Source organism: Laccaria bicolor, genomic scaffold (genome assembly GCF_000143565.1).
Source record: "Laccaria bicolor S238N-H82 LACBIscaffold_25 genomic scaffold, whole genome shotgun sequence".
NCBI classification, from domain to species: domain Eukaryota; kingdom Fungi; phylum Basidiomycota; class Agaricomycetes; order Agaricales; family Hydnangiaceae; genus Laccaria; species Laccaria bicolor.
In genome coordinates, this window is record NW_001889896.1 from 661556 (window position 1) to 675796 (window position 14241).

General features: G+C 45.0%; 5 protein-coding genes across 5 annotated transcripts; 2 read left to right on the plus strand and 3 right to left on the minus strand.

The window, feature by feature from the left end:
- On the minus strand, positions 1-580 carry LACBIDRAFT_303927 (uncharacterized protein; the record flags this gene model as incomplete). Its single annotated transcript, XM_001884453.1, has 4 exons — positions 1-75; positions 129-331; positions 384-465; positions 518-580. 4 exons carry the CDS (start codon positions 578-580, stop codon positions 1-3), a joined length of 423 nt encoding a protein of 140 aa, XP_001884488.1.
- A 5925-nt stretch (positions 581-6505) lies between these two features.
- Positions 6506-8204, plus strand: LACBIDRAFT_330220 (uncharacterized protein; the record flags this gene model as incomplete). The annotated part of the gene is made up of 6 exons (XM_001884336.1): positions 6506-6567; positions 6687-6741; positions 6879-6989; positions 7279-7939; positions 8036-8080; positions 8170-8204. The coding sequence occupies 6 exons, from the start codon at positions 6506-6508 to the stop codon at positions 8202-8204; spliced, it is 969 nt and encodes a 322-aa protein (XP_001884371.1).
- Positions 8205-8743: 539 nt separating this feature from the next.
- On the minus strand, positions 8744-9718 carry LACBIDRAFT_330221 (uncharacterized protein; the record flags this gene model as incomplete). Its single annotated transcript, XM_001884454.1, has 6 exons — positions 8744-8848; positions 8959-9013; positions 9170-9191; positions 9340-9373; positions 9582-9602; positions 9641-9718. 6 exons carry the CDS (start codon positions 9716-9718, stop codon positions 8744-8746), a joined length of 315 nt encoding a protein of 104 aa, XP_001884489.1.
- A 1248-nt stretch (positions 9719-10966) lies between these two features.
- On the minus strand, positions 10967-11369 carry LACBIDRAFT_330222 (uncharacterized protein; the record flags this gene model as incomplete). The annotated part of the gene is made up of 2 exons (XM_001884455.1): positions 10967-10975; positions 11025-11369. The coding sequence occupies 2 exons, from the start codon at positions 11367-11369 to the stop codon at positions 10967-10969; spliced, it is 354 nt and encodes a 117-aa protein (XP_001884490.1).
- A 658-nt stretch (positions 11370-12027) lies between these two features.
- LACBIDRAFT_330223 (uncharacterized protein) lies at positions 12028-13693 on the plus strand (the record flags this gene model as incomplete). The annotated part of the gene is made up of 3 exons (XM_001884337.1): positions 12028-12817; positions 13056-13193; positions 13497-13693. 3 exons carry the CDS (start codon positions 12028-12030, stop codon positions 13691-13693), a joined length of 1125 nt encoding a protein of 374 aa, XP_001884372.1.
- Between the last annotated feature and the right edge of the window lie 548 nt (positions 13694-14241).

Here is a 14241-nt window from a genome sequence, read left to right on the forward strand (position 1 = left end):
TCAAAACCGTGCAGGAAATCTAGGGTCCATGAGCCGCCGATGGACTCGACAAACTATCCTCTCCTCATATCTAGGCTAAGTAGAAAAGTTATTATGGACATAAGCATTGAAGATTGGATTAGTGTTACCTTGACAGGCACCGCCCACAAAGACGCCTTTCCAATATCTTGAATGTCTTCTTCCGCAATATGTTGATGAGCCATGACACACTTGAGAAAGCTTTCCCAAAACGTGTCGTCATCGGACGGCATCATTGCTTCACGGAGAAGGTTCTGGTGCGCATCTCCCGAATTCGACTCATCAATGTCTTCGTCGTCGTCGATAAGATCGCCTTGGAAAGAATTAGCACTGTACTAACCAAAACTACAACACATGATACACACCTTCGTCGCTGCCAACCTGATCGTCGGTTTCCACCTCGGATACTTGAGCTTCGAGATCTAAGAACCAAAGGACTTCCGGCAACTATAGCGTGATTAGCTTGTTACGAAATCTCACAAGAATAAACAGAACTTGCCTCGAGTTTTCTATGTTTTGTTGCTCTCTCACTGTATTCTGATTGCATGTTTTCAGCTTGCATGTTTTCAGCTTTCCTATAATTCGTATTACTGTTATAATCATCTGAAATGCACTAGCGACGCACAACTGTTTATACTGGGTATGTACTCTACAAACTACAAGGATAATACACGGAAATTGGAAAGAAGTTTGAAAATGGGTTGCAGGCTGTTTATCTTTGGTTGACTTTAGGGCCAGTTGCTTGTATCACGTGAGCATGGCATTTGACGTGTTCAGCGAACAACGACAGCCACGGCGGCGTTCCATCATGGGCTGAATAAAAGAAGCTATCAGTTTAGGCACATTGAGATACGCCGCCAAAGGCTTAACTCCATGTCTTCATTAGTATCTCTGATGTATTTATTTTCATCAATAACGAGCAATTTACGGTTTACCATGTAACCAACGTGAGGGGCAAGTTTTCTTTGTATTTTTGTATCCTTTATTTGTGACAATGCACGAAATGTTCACGTTGAAACTAAGTAATACAAAACTACGTATGATTATAGTTACAGCATACGTAAATACGAGGAGGAGGAGGAGGGATGAGGGGGGTGTACATTATATCTACAGTACATAAGAACTACACTACAACACCTTAAGGTAAGAGGGAGTGGAGACTATGCCTACCCTAAACGTTCCACGCCTGCCCTCAACCCAAACCCGCCCTAAAGTGGCTTGGATATATAGTGTTTGAGCGCCTTTCAAATTTCTTTTCTTTCTTTCTCCACTCCCTCTTCCCTCCACGCCTATAGATGTAATATAGTATAGTTCTTATGTACACTGTAGTAATGTACACCCCCTCATCCCTCCTTGTATTTACAGCAGGTATGCCGTAGCTATAATCATACGTAGTTTTGCATTACTTAGTTTCAACGTGATACACTGTACTTGCTGCCAAATACACAAATAACATTGATTTGTCCTTACAAAATGAAAGTAACGTACACAGATGTAGTTAATTGATAACAACCCATGGCACATCTTTGACGCGTATACCCTTGATACGCGGCGTGTCTTTGATGCGCCTTTGTAATCCCTTGAGCCTAGAAGCTGACTCCAGAACCCATGGAGTGTCTTTGACCCGCGAACTCTCGAGACGCGGCACATCTTTGTATTCTTCCCCGCTTCATTGTAACCCCTGATCATCGCAACATTTTCTTAAAAGACAGGAAGTACGTTCGCCGAACCATCCCTTCCATTCCCACCATGTTTTCGTCCAATGCACCCACCCAACCTCGCAAGTGCACTGCTTCTGAACGTTCTTTGACCAATGGTGACCCTTTACTCGCAAAAAAGAAGGCGCACATGGAACTTCTAGCAAAAAAAGCGGTATGCTGGTCTTGTCTCATTTTTTCTTTCTGTCGACTTACTGGCCTTGACTTTAGGCAGACCATCAACCTTCCGTTGAGGAAGTTGAAGATGAGGACAACCACCACCCTCGCAGGATGCTCTCTTCAACTTCAACTCACATCTTAGATGATGAAGACGAAGATAATCGGAACAAGGTACGTCAACTTAATTAACTCAATCTTTTTCTTAATATTAATGTTATGTGATCTAGGCTACAGCCAGTTCTGCAGCGAAGAAGACTGGAACCAAGGCGCCTGCTTGATCCTCCCAGGTATAGCTTCTGACTTGAAGACTTCGACGATATTTACGTACTGATCATGTGGTACAGGCAAGTTGCCAACCACCCGTTGATGTGGAGTTCGACGACATGCCAGAGTTGGCACCACTCGGTGACGATGACGACGATGACGATGATGATTCAGACGACGATGAAGACAAAGACAAAGTTGAAAATTTAGAGACACCCGAGGAGAGTGCAGAGGCAGAGTTGAGTAAGTCCGATTTTACACCCAATTTAGTCAATAGATCACTGAGACGTACCTAGAATGACTTTCTAAAGATTGGAACTCACCAATCTATGTGTTCTTCAAGCCTGAGCCAATCATTGAGGACGTCAAGGGCCGCCATGTCCACCGCTTCCAGTGTGCAGCTCAGCCTTGCAAAAGCCGTGGCGGTAATTCCGTTCGTCGATACCTCGACACCACTGACACTAAGTCAACCAGTAACCTTCGCAAGCATGCCAAACAATGCTGGGGAGAAGAGGCTGTAGCGGCTGCTGACAACACCAAAGATGTGCAGGCAGCATGGGAGGCACTGGGGAAGATGAAAAATGCCAATGGATCCATTACGGCAGCATTCCAACGTATTGGTAAGGGTAAGCTCACTTACAGTCATCGCCAGCACACCAAGACTGAAGTGCAGTAAGTTTCTACTCACTCCCCCTAACTATTTTCTTACCTTCTCAAGCAGCACCAAAATCGTCCAGTGGGTCGCTGAGAGTAAGCATCCTTTCCAAATCGTAAACGATCGTGGCTTCCGATCCTTGATGAAAACCGGACGTCCTGACTACTACATTCCATCTGCTGAAATGGTCTCTCATGATGTGAGAAAGGTTTTCGTCCAGTGTCGTAAAAGGATTTCCAAAATGCTAAAGGTATGTCATTCGCTTTTGTGATAAACAATGAGGTTAACTGTCATTGTAGGAATACAACGGACGGCTCAACTTTGCTACCGATGCATGAACATCCCCAAACCACAAAGCCTACATAGCAATTACTGTTCATTTTGAGCATGACGGCACCCCAATGTCAATGCTTTTGGATCTCATCGAGGTTGCCAAGTCCCACTCAGGTAAGAATTTGGCAATCACATTTGCCAATGTTCTTAAAGATTTCGGGATCAGTGATAAGGTATGATTTCGTGTATTTCCACAACATATAAACTTACCAAAACCCTAGCTGCTCAGCATCACTGGTGACAATGCATCCAACAACAATGCGATGATTGACGAACTTCCCAAGCTAATCAAGGATTTTCCTGGATCTGGAGAGGCAAACCAGGTTCATTGCTTTCTCCACATCATGAGCCTCATGGCAAAAGGGGTACTTCGTCAATTTGAGCCACCCAAATCACAGAAAAAAGGTGAAGACCTTTTGGCTGAGGGTGTTGCAGAGCTCGCTGCATTAGCCATCGACGTCGAAGATGGTAGTGACGAGCTTGAGGATGAGAGTGACGACATTGAGGACGACGACATTGAGGGGCTTGAAGAAACTCATGCTGGCATGACCCCGGAGGAAATCAAGAAGCTCGAGGAAGAGGTGAAACCTGTTCGGCTGGTGTTGGCAAAGGTAAGGCTCCCACCTTTAACGTAAACAATTCACTCACTTGTACTCATAGCTTTGCAAAGTTGCTTTCACAATCAAGAACTCTATGACCATCGTCCTTCCCAAATGGAATTCAACCCTCAAGAGGTTTGGACTCAGGCAACGCATGATGCCACAAGACATTTCAACTCACTGGAACTCGACTTACGACATGCTTCTATTTGCAGTTGATTACCGTATGGCCATCGACACTATTACAGGAGACCGTGACATGAAAATGCGTGAGCTAGAGCTGGACTTGGATGAATGGAAGGTAGCGGAGCAATTGCGCGATACTTTGATGGTAGGTACCCCAAAATGATCTTAACAATTCATTTGAACTGGTGTTTATTCAGGTCTTCAAACATGCTACGCTTTTCTTTTCGTGCGGCACGCCAAACATCAGCACCGTTATTTCTGCTATGGATCGCATCGACGAGCATCTAGCAACTGCAGCAGATGATCCCCAATACTCTGTCGCCCTACATTCCGCTCTAGCAATGGGAAAGAGAATTCTCAACAAGTACTACAACAAAACTGACTACTCTGAAATATATCGGATCGCGATGGGTGAGCTGCATCCTCTCCTTTTGTTTGACTTCATGTTTTTACCTTTGTACCGTTTCCAATAGTCCTTCACCCTGGTCACAAACTCAAATACTTTGAGAATGCTGGTTGGGATGACACCTGGATCAGGACTGCCAAATCCCTTGTACGCGACAAGTTTGACCGAACATACGCATTCATGGAAATTGATGATGACAGCCTTGTACCGGTATGTTTTCTATTGTTATGTATCAACTCATACTTATATATATATATATCAGGCCCCTGAGGCTGCTGTCTTCGATTCCGATGAGAACATGTTTGACACTCTACCTGCATTAACGGCCTCTGACGAAACGGAGCTTCGCGATGAGCTCAACAAATACCTCAACACTAAGACAGAAAATGTCAAAGATCTGATTCGGTGGTGGGCTGGGAAAAAAGCTGAATATCCTCGCCTTCACCGTATGGCGTTGGACTATTTAACAATCCCTGGTATGTCTCATGAACTGACTCGATGGCATATTCTAACAACTCAACTACTTTAGCTATGTCAGTCGATGTTGAGCAGGTTTTCAGTCAGGGATGGCTGTTGCTTTCCCATGTCCGCAGCCGCCTCTCTGTCCAGTCAACTCATGTGTTGATGTGCCTTGGGGGATGGAGTTTGCTGGGCTATGTTAAAGACTCCGATGTGAAGGCAGTTACTGTGTTGGCAGAGGTTCCAGCTGATGCTGCTGAGGAGGATCTCACAGCAGATTGGGATGCCATAGGTGATGACGATGATTAGTATAGTTATAGATATATTCGTGTTTAATAGTTCACTTGTACACCAAAATGGTATTATTGTTTGACTTATGGCCAAGATTAAGATGTTCTGATATTACTACTTGATTAAGATAACCTACCTGTGGAGCCAAACCCGTAAGACCCGCCAAACCTGCCAAACCCACCAGAACCCGTACCCTTACCCGCAGAAACCTGTACCCGTGGTTGAGGGTATGGGTTTCCAGGGGTAGGGGTACAGGTAAGGCCGAAAGTACCCGAGGGTTACCTGTGACAATGCCTAACTGCAACCAGTCCAAACTGTTCCCATCCTTGGTGGACCATAACTGAACCAAATAGATTGTAGGACCAGTCCTGTTTCAGTTGCCCCACAAGACTGGTTTTTGGAGTCTCAACTACATTTGTTGATTTATTACAAAACCAACTACATCCCCCTGCAAAAGGCTTGAAGTGGCTAGGAGACATATTATCAAGTTTGAGAAGCCTTCACAGGAAATGTAACCTTCAAAGTCAAGATATGAAAATGGTCAATAGTTTGGTTGGGGAAGGTCACTAGGATGGGTACGAAAAAAAACACTTGTGGAGATATCTGAAAAATCAAATACTGAATGGATGTGTTTGTAATTATAAAAGTATGATGTACCAGCTGTTCCTCATTGGGATGGCTCCAGAATGTATGTATCTATCTAACTATCTACCTTTCCCAAAAAAGACAACAGGACCGTCTTGCTGCTAGACAACCACAGAAGATATCTAGTTGGGATCTCGTCTAGTTCCCTCTCACAAAGAATTTGCCGCCCATAAATATTAAGTCTCACCGCAATATCGATTGAAACTCAACGAAGCCTCGGAAACCCATTTGCCTTGGAGAGAGCAGTGTCCAGCATTTCCCACTGCTTACCAAAGTGATCCCAATAAACCCAAGCCACCATGCTAATTTCTTCAATCACGTTTGAGTGTTCTGAGAGATGATTGAGTTCCTTGCATATTCCATACAAGGGGTCTTTGTTATCATCTCCATACACATTGAAGGTGAAGTGAAGTCGTTTTAGTGTCGATAGCAAGAGATTGTTGATTGATGCCACCATGCCCATGAACAGTGCATTGCCAGTGTCATATGCTATATGTATGGAATATAAGATTTGATCTTCTACAAAAGTGTTTCTGGTACATACCTCTGTATCACAGAGTTTCAAGCTTGTTTGTTGCATTGATAAACGCGCACAGGACAGCCAAATCTGAAGTTCGATCTACCTTAAAGCTTAACATCTGAACATTGCTAAGGTCTAGCACTGGCTGGCCATCAATGGGGTGTCTACCTTTGAGGAGGCACATTGGATTTTGATCAGGATATGTCTCATAAGTGAATGTCTGGAGTTGTGGGATTCTAACATCAAAACCAGATGGTGAAGTCAAAGATCCTTGCTCGTCGACAGTGGAATCATGAAAATCAACCCCATGTAAAGTGAGTTCCGTGAGGTTCACACAAGCATGCAGGATAATGACAGGGAAATTGGTGATTACGAACAGTGATAAGCATGTGATTGAAGGTGATTGCATGACATGCAATAATGCATCTCCCAGACTGCCAGGAGAAACTAGCGGTGGCCAGCTCACGCGTCCAGGGTGTGGAAGGCCAGTCAGCTGGAAAGAGCATATGTTGTGGTCATGAAGCTTATTCAGCACCCAAGGCACATCCTTGTCCCCCAAGTCATAACTGGACATGTGGTATTCAAGCTTTTGGACATAGTCTAAGATTGTCGGATTGGCATCTAGAAAGTGCCAATTTTTTGGTTCAGGCTCTGTAACTTTGTTACCATACCACCATTATGTCAAGAGAGTGGAAAATGTATCTGTGACACAGAGAGGAAAGTGCCACACATGTCTGTGAGCATGCCTTGAGAGCCCTTGGATCGTCTTGGAGGAAGTCAAGAACCACTTTGATGATTTCTTGAGGGCAATCGGATAAGGATGCCATGATGGTAGGAGAGGAAGAGTGTTTCGCATGCCTCCTATCAAATCAAGAAATTGAATCGATAATGAAAAGGAGAACGAGATCCAAACCATTGTTTTAAATCTGTTTTTCTAAAGGCATATTGACTCCGACTTCTATGCTCATTGTCTTGAGAGACCTTGTTAGGAATCGTCAGGGACTTCAAAATTCATTTGCTTGCAGCATCCAATGGCTTCATCTATAACTCCTCGGTACTCCTATCCAGCTGGCTCTCATATCACGCTGTGTCTCACAGATGGAACATCACTATCTCTCCAAGTCAACAAGCCATTCCTCCCATTCACCAAATCCCAAGTCTACCTCGCCAGCCCCTCTGAACCTAGTACTCACAATCTCCCTACCCAAATAATTCTTAAAATATTTTACCCCCAAACTGTTGACAACCGATTTCCACCCCTTCAAACCATGCTACCTGCCCACCCATGGCCCCTCGATGCCAAAGCTGCCGCAGTGCAGTATCGCGAGGACATAGTGCAGGGAAAATGTCTGGATGACTTTATGGTGGGCCTTTTATATGGAGAACAAGAGGCAGAGGTGTATCTCTGGGAAGAGCATTTTTATCGCCTGTTGAAAGAATCGTATGAGTCTGAGGTGGGCGCTCTTGCTCGGTTGGAGTCATTGCAGGGAACGGTGGTTCCCAATGTTTTTGGCATGGGGAGCATCATACTCCTGCCCAACACACGTGCCATTCAACCACTTGGTGTACTCATAGAATATGTTCCTGGCATACTGTTATCCAAGGTTAAGCCCGGTAGTGGTGTGAACATCCCTTTCGAGATTGTGCATCCCCTGATTGATGCCATGAAGAAATTCAAGGACATAGGTGTGTTTCATTCTGATATCAACTCTCATAATGTCCTTGTGTCCCCTACGCTTGAGGCACCTGAGAGGGTTGTTCTTATTGATTTTGGGTGTGCAGGGGTGAGGGATGAGGGGTGCGGGGATGAGGATTGGGAAATGAACTGTGAGTTTTTTGGAGGTGAGAGGTCATTAAGAAGGGTTTTGGAGGAGGCTGGGATTAGTGTTTCTGTCTAACCTACTATGCATGCACAGATTTGAGGCTGTCTAGAGGGATCGCTTATGATTAACCGTTATGCTTGTATATCTGTTGAATTGTATACTAACACGATATGAATAAGATATAACTTGGTAATGAAGAGTTTCTGATACGTACCATTGTCATGGCATTGCAGAGATTCAATTAACGCTTCTTCGCCCCCAAGTCGTATCTGGTATCAAGCCAAACATCACAACGAAGTCCAACTGGAATCTGACATCCTGAAAAGTGTGGCAATGTCGCTACCAGGCACAGTCGAATTTTGTGCATCACTGTCACCGGTCTCACTATTGAATGTTGATTGGGTGGGGAAGATTCTCTTTTAATGGTGGCCCAGGCTGGCAAAACTCAAGACTTGTAAATGTAAATTGGGTAAGAATGATAAAAATGTCCGGTAATGGACCTGCATGGTGAGTTTCTTCCAAAATTGGGACTTGAAGCTTGAAGCCTGACACTTCAAATTCGGTGATAACGATAATAGATGATGATTGCTTTACTTATTCCGAATCTGGCGTGGGCAAGACATGGGTGGGGGAAGAGAGGAGGTGGAAATTGAGAGAACTTGGATGATCATGAAGTCACCCGCTTTTGCCTGTGAGCTTGACGAACTTTGTTGCCAAATTCTAAATAATCGAGAATCCTGTTTGTGGTTGCGTTCTTGAAGTTGGTGCACAACTACCGGCATCATTAGGCGTTGCTATGGCGCAACCATGGCGGAAGCTTTGTTTTCGTGTTCAACATCCCTGATATCAAACAACCAACAACAGCAATCCTGCATGACTCACGGCTCTGGTGCCATGTCTGGGACACCTTATGTCCATATATAGACATAATTTATGTCTATATTGAGACATAAGGTCGTCCAAAAACAGACATAAGCAATCAATCTCACACCCACACCCAAATAGGCAGCTACTCAAGCAGTTGACCTCCTACTGGCTTTTCTCCCTGTGCTATGCACTGCAGGCCAGAAAAATATTTGAATAGCTCACTTACCTTGTAGGAATTATAGGATACACTAATATGAACCTAGAATGCATTTTTAAACCATTGAAAAGAGAATTTGTGCTGTTCTGAGCATAAAGTCAGTTCCACTTGTTGCAATTGCTCATCAAAGTATGTGTCCATGCTAGTAGAATATCTCAGAGTATGTGAAAGCATTTTACATGCACTTCTTCCTCCTAATGGCAGGTTGATGCACTAAATGCAACAAAAAAACAGAATCAATGGGTAAAAAAAAAGTTGTACTGCTTTAAAAATGCTGATACAGGAGTGCTGGTATGTTGTTAATATTTCCTCACATAGTCTTGACCTTCATATAAAAAGAATTTGTAACAATCTCAAGATCTGGACTGTGTTACAACAAATCCATCTAAAGTTGACAATAAATCTGTCATAATTGAATAACCCTTGCTGTTGATCTATAATTCTACATATATAATCAGTGTAAAGTACCCTGCTTCTTACATGCACATTTTTGAAAAGAATTGAAACATTCTCAGCTGTTCCAGACATGACACTAGAGCCATCATTATTCCTCTTCATTGTAATTTTCAGTACTCTGTCCTTGTTAGCTCAACATGAGGAACTTGAACATAAATCTGCTTTGCAATTAATCTGAGCTCTTGGCCTAATCTCCTGTCTTGTGATTTCATGTGTAAAAATGCATGCTGATGGGAAGACTTACTCATGACATCTAACCTGTTTCCTCATAGTTGTGGCCCCCGATGGGTGCCTGCCCCATTTTTAAATGGTAGATAGGGAGAGGATATATTTCACAAATTTTCATAGCAATCTGTCAAGTTTCTAACAAGATACATATTTGTGATTCAATTATCTCTGTGAAAAAAAAAAAGATGTCAATCGCTGGAAGTGAACTTAGGTTGGCCATAAAAGGAGATCAAAAAAGCGCAATAATCCACTACAATACAGCCCTATATAATCTTTACATGTAGTTACCATATATGTAATTTTTGAAAAACGGTGTCCTTGTCCCAGACATGACACCAGAGCCTGACTCACTGTTGGCAATCTTTCTCTCAAAATCTGGCTTTAATCTCCATCTCCCTTTCCAAAAAGTCCATGTACGCCTCGTAGCCCTCCTTTCCATGTAACGTAGCCATACCTCAAGTGGAAATACGTCGGAATCAGGCGTGTGCCGCGCCTGATCTTCCTGACTTCGGCTATTCTTTCCTCGTCACAGTCACTTATCGCCTCTGCATCATGCATAGCCTAGGCGCTATTGGAGCCACTTCTGTCTGCACATCCACATCAGGCATTTTCAAAAATTTTCCCAAATTTTTTTTTTTTGGTCCGGACAGTCCTCAGGCATTTCAGGATTTTCGTCAAATTTTTTTCCGCACACAGATCAGGCATTTGACGTGAATTTCCCAGGTTCTTCTGTGACACAGAGAAAGAAGTGCCACACCATGCCTGCAAGCATGCCTTGAGAGCACTTAGATCGTGGAGGAAGTCAATTACCACTTCGATGGCCGTTTCTGGCAGGCAATCCAGTGATAAGGGCCAAGGCACTAGAGAAGGAGATTTCTTTAAGGTTTTTCGCAATTTTTTCGCATGCTTAGTGCATCATAAGCTGGTTTGCGAGCTGCGCCCAGCTGAACGTTCCTAATTTAAAGGCGCGGACCCTCGCCAACTCGGCAATGCGACGATGACCACCTCCGACTGCTAGATACAATGCTTATGGCTGACTTCTTTGTACAGTGAGTCGCGACAGAATAAACAACCCGATCATTTCAATTTATTCTCTTTATTTATCATCTGCACACCAACACCTCAGGCGTCCTACTCAAAATAATGAATAATCTATAGTCAAGCACTAAAAATAACCCACTGCCAAAGCAACCCTCAACGCAGCAACAGCCGTTGCGGTGTCTGGGACTGCCGCAAACGACGCCTGGATGAGCGGAGGCGGCACGATCCTCTTATTGCTGACGTTGAATATGCCCACCCAATACAACTTGGGCGCCGCAGAGTCCTGGCGACATCCAGGCTTCAAGCCTCCAAGCTGGGAGGTATTACCGTCGTGCACGCTGACCCACTGGGTGGACCAGTCGAACAAGAGCGTTTTTGTCTCGAGGATGTCGAGGGCAGCGGAAATCTGCTTCTTTTGTGCGTTCTGGTTGCTGGTCAGGAGAGGGTGTAAACTTGGGGAAGTGGCGCTTACGCTGAGGGGCATTGTCTGTGAGCCGTTTGTGGAATTCTGGGATGGTCCCAAGGTGCTGTATTTCTAGGCAGCCAACTTTGGTGTACCTCGTGATCTGAGTGGGTCACCAGTGTCAACGTCTATGCAGGGAAGCTTCAAAAGAGGCTTATCAAGTTCGTCACGGCTGTAGCAGATCTAGAAAGCTTAAGTATCCTGCCTGCATCATATATTTAGGACGACCTAAAGAGATATTTATCAGCGCTCTGAGTCAAGGATAAAGGGATCATATGAGATACTCTAAGTGATAGCGTGTCATTTTGCTTTGTTGAAGCACAAACGCCGCAGTGGTACGGCAGTCGTGTCGCATAATATAAGCAGGACCAGCATGATGGTAAGGGGCTCATGTGTTTGCCATATGTCAGTTAAGAGTGGCCTCGATTCCACACGATCAAACGGTACTCACCCTTATCCAATCTTACCTTGAGCGATAACCACTTTGACTGATGCGTAACTCTGTCAGCCCATTGGAATCGGAGCTTGAGCCGTCTCATGATCAAGATAAGACGCGGTAGGATTTTAGGGGTGATATGTTGTGTCAGGTGCAATTGGGCACATCATTAGTAGGAATCGTAGAGGCGTCAGCGGACTTCAAAATTCATTTGCTCTCAGCGTCCACTTTCGCCAAGGCCCAATGTCTTCATCTAATACTCCTCACTCCTATCCAGCTGGCTCTCGTATCACACTGCGTCTTACAGGTGGAACATCACTATCCCTACAAGTCAACAAGCCATTCCTCCCATTCACCAAATCTCAAGTCTACCTCGTCAGCCTTTCCGAACCTATTCACAATCTCCCTTCCCAAATAATCCTTAAAATATTCGACCCTCAGACCGTCGACGACCGCTTTCCGCCCCCTCAAACTACACTACCCGCCCACCCGTGGACACTCGATGCCGAAACTGCCGCAGCGCAGTATCGAGAAGACGTAGCGCGGGGAAAACGTCCGGATGACTTTACGGTGGACCTTTTATACGGAGAAGAAGAGGCGGAGCCGTACCTCTGGGAAGAACATTATTATCGCCTCTTGAAAGAATCATATGAGTCTGAGGTGGGCGCTCTTGGTCGGTTGGAGTCGTTGCAGGGAACGGTGGTTCCCAAGGTTTTTGGCACGGGGAGCGTCATACCCCCGCCAAACACGCGCGCCATCCTACCGCTCGGCGTGCTCATAGAATACATTCCCGGAATACCATTATTCGACGTCAAGCCGGGTAGTGGTGTGAACATCCCTTTCGAGATCGTGCATCCGCTGATCGATGCCGTGAAGAAATTCAAGGATATAGGTGTGTTTCATTCTGATATCAACTCTCATAATGTCCTTGTGTCCCCTGTGCTTGAGGCGCCCGAAAGAGTTGTTCTTATTGATTTTGGGTGTGCGGGGGTGAGGGAGGAAGGGTGCGGGGATGAGGATTGGGAAATGAACTGTGAGTTTTTTGGAGATGAGAGGTCGTTGAGAAGAGTTTTGGAGGAGGCTGGGATCAATGTTTCTGACTATGTCAATTCTACTACGCATGCTTTGCCTAGAGGGATCGCTTATATCTAGTGGCTAATCTATAAACTTGTGCACTACCACGAATATGGGTAGGATATAACTTTGTAATGAAGAGTTTTTGGTACGTACCATTGTATCGCAGAGTTTCGATTAACGCGTGCGCTACATAGCCTACACCAAGACTCGAATTTCTTTGCCCCCGGTGCCATATCCGGTATCCAACCGTTCAGGTTACTCCAAGGTTACTCAGTCATCACAACTGAAAACTGTGGCAACATCGCTACTGATTCCAGAACGATACTCCAGGCGTGAGTTGGGCGTGAGGCGTGGTCGAAGTGCACATCATTGTTAGCCGTGTCACTACTGGATGTCGACTGAGTGGGGAAGACTCGGGTTCTCTATTATTGAACAAGCAGAGAATTCGGAAGTGCGACGCACAAATACGGCGCAATTGTGCGGCGACATAATCCGTAATACCATGGAGGACGGGTGGAAGGCCACGCCGCCATCGTGACATCTCCCTGCGATGCTCGCCTTTAAGCTTTAAGCTTTAAGCTTTATCTTTCACCTGTTTTATATGATATGTCATCGACTTTAACGACTTTACGCAGGCAGCGCTTTGAGAGCGCAATCAAATTACCTCCCGCGTCGTCGCATCATCCGAAAACGGTCCCTCTGCCACCTCCCTCGCTCATCTCCTGTTCCATCGTCATCTCATATGATGCCCACATCTTCCCCAGCTCTTGTCAACAACAAACCCTATGGAACCAATATGGAAGACTCATTTACGTTGTTGTTGCGTTGTTAGAAGCTTCGTTATTTTTCACTCCTTTAGCCAACCTTTAGCATAGCCATGTAATGTTCTGTGTACTTTCCAATTCTCGTGGTTATGTCTCCCATTAGAAGGTTCACGTGTCGTTACACGTTCAAATGCCCTCTTTGGTGGAACTTGAGACCTGCAAATGTACATCAGATAATAACAATGAAATCCGACAATGGACCTGCATGATGAGGTTGTTCCGGGACTTGGCGCGCGTGACGGTTCATATTCGGTGATGACAATAAGTAAGAGATGATTGCTTTATTCCGAAGTGGGGTGTTGGAGTAGGAGCTCCAGTTGTAGGATAGGAAATGGAAATTGAGAGAACTTGGATGAAGTCACCCGCTTTCCCCTGTGAGCTTGACGAGCTTCGTCGCCATAGAATTCGAGGATCGGAGTTGCATTGGTGAAGTTGGGGCTGGGTTGGTGCATAAGTACCGGCCTTATACTGGAGCGCGCGTTGTTGGCGCGTTGCTATGCCGGATGCTTTGTTTTTGTGGGCGACAACCCTGATATCAAACAACCAACAACAGCAA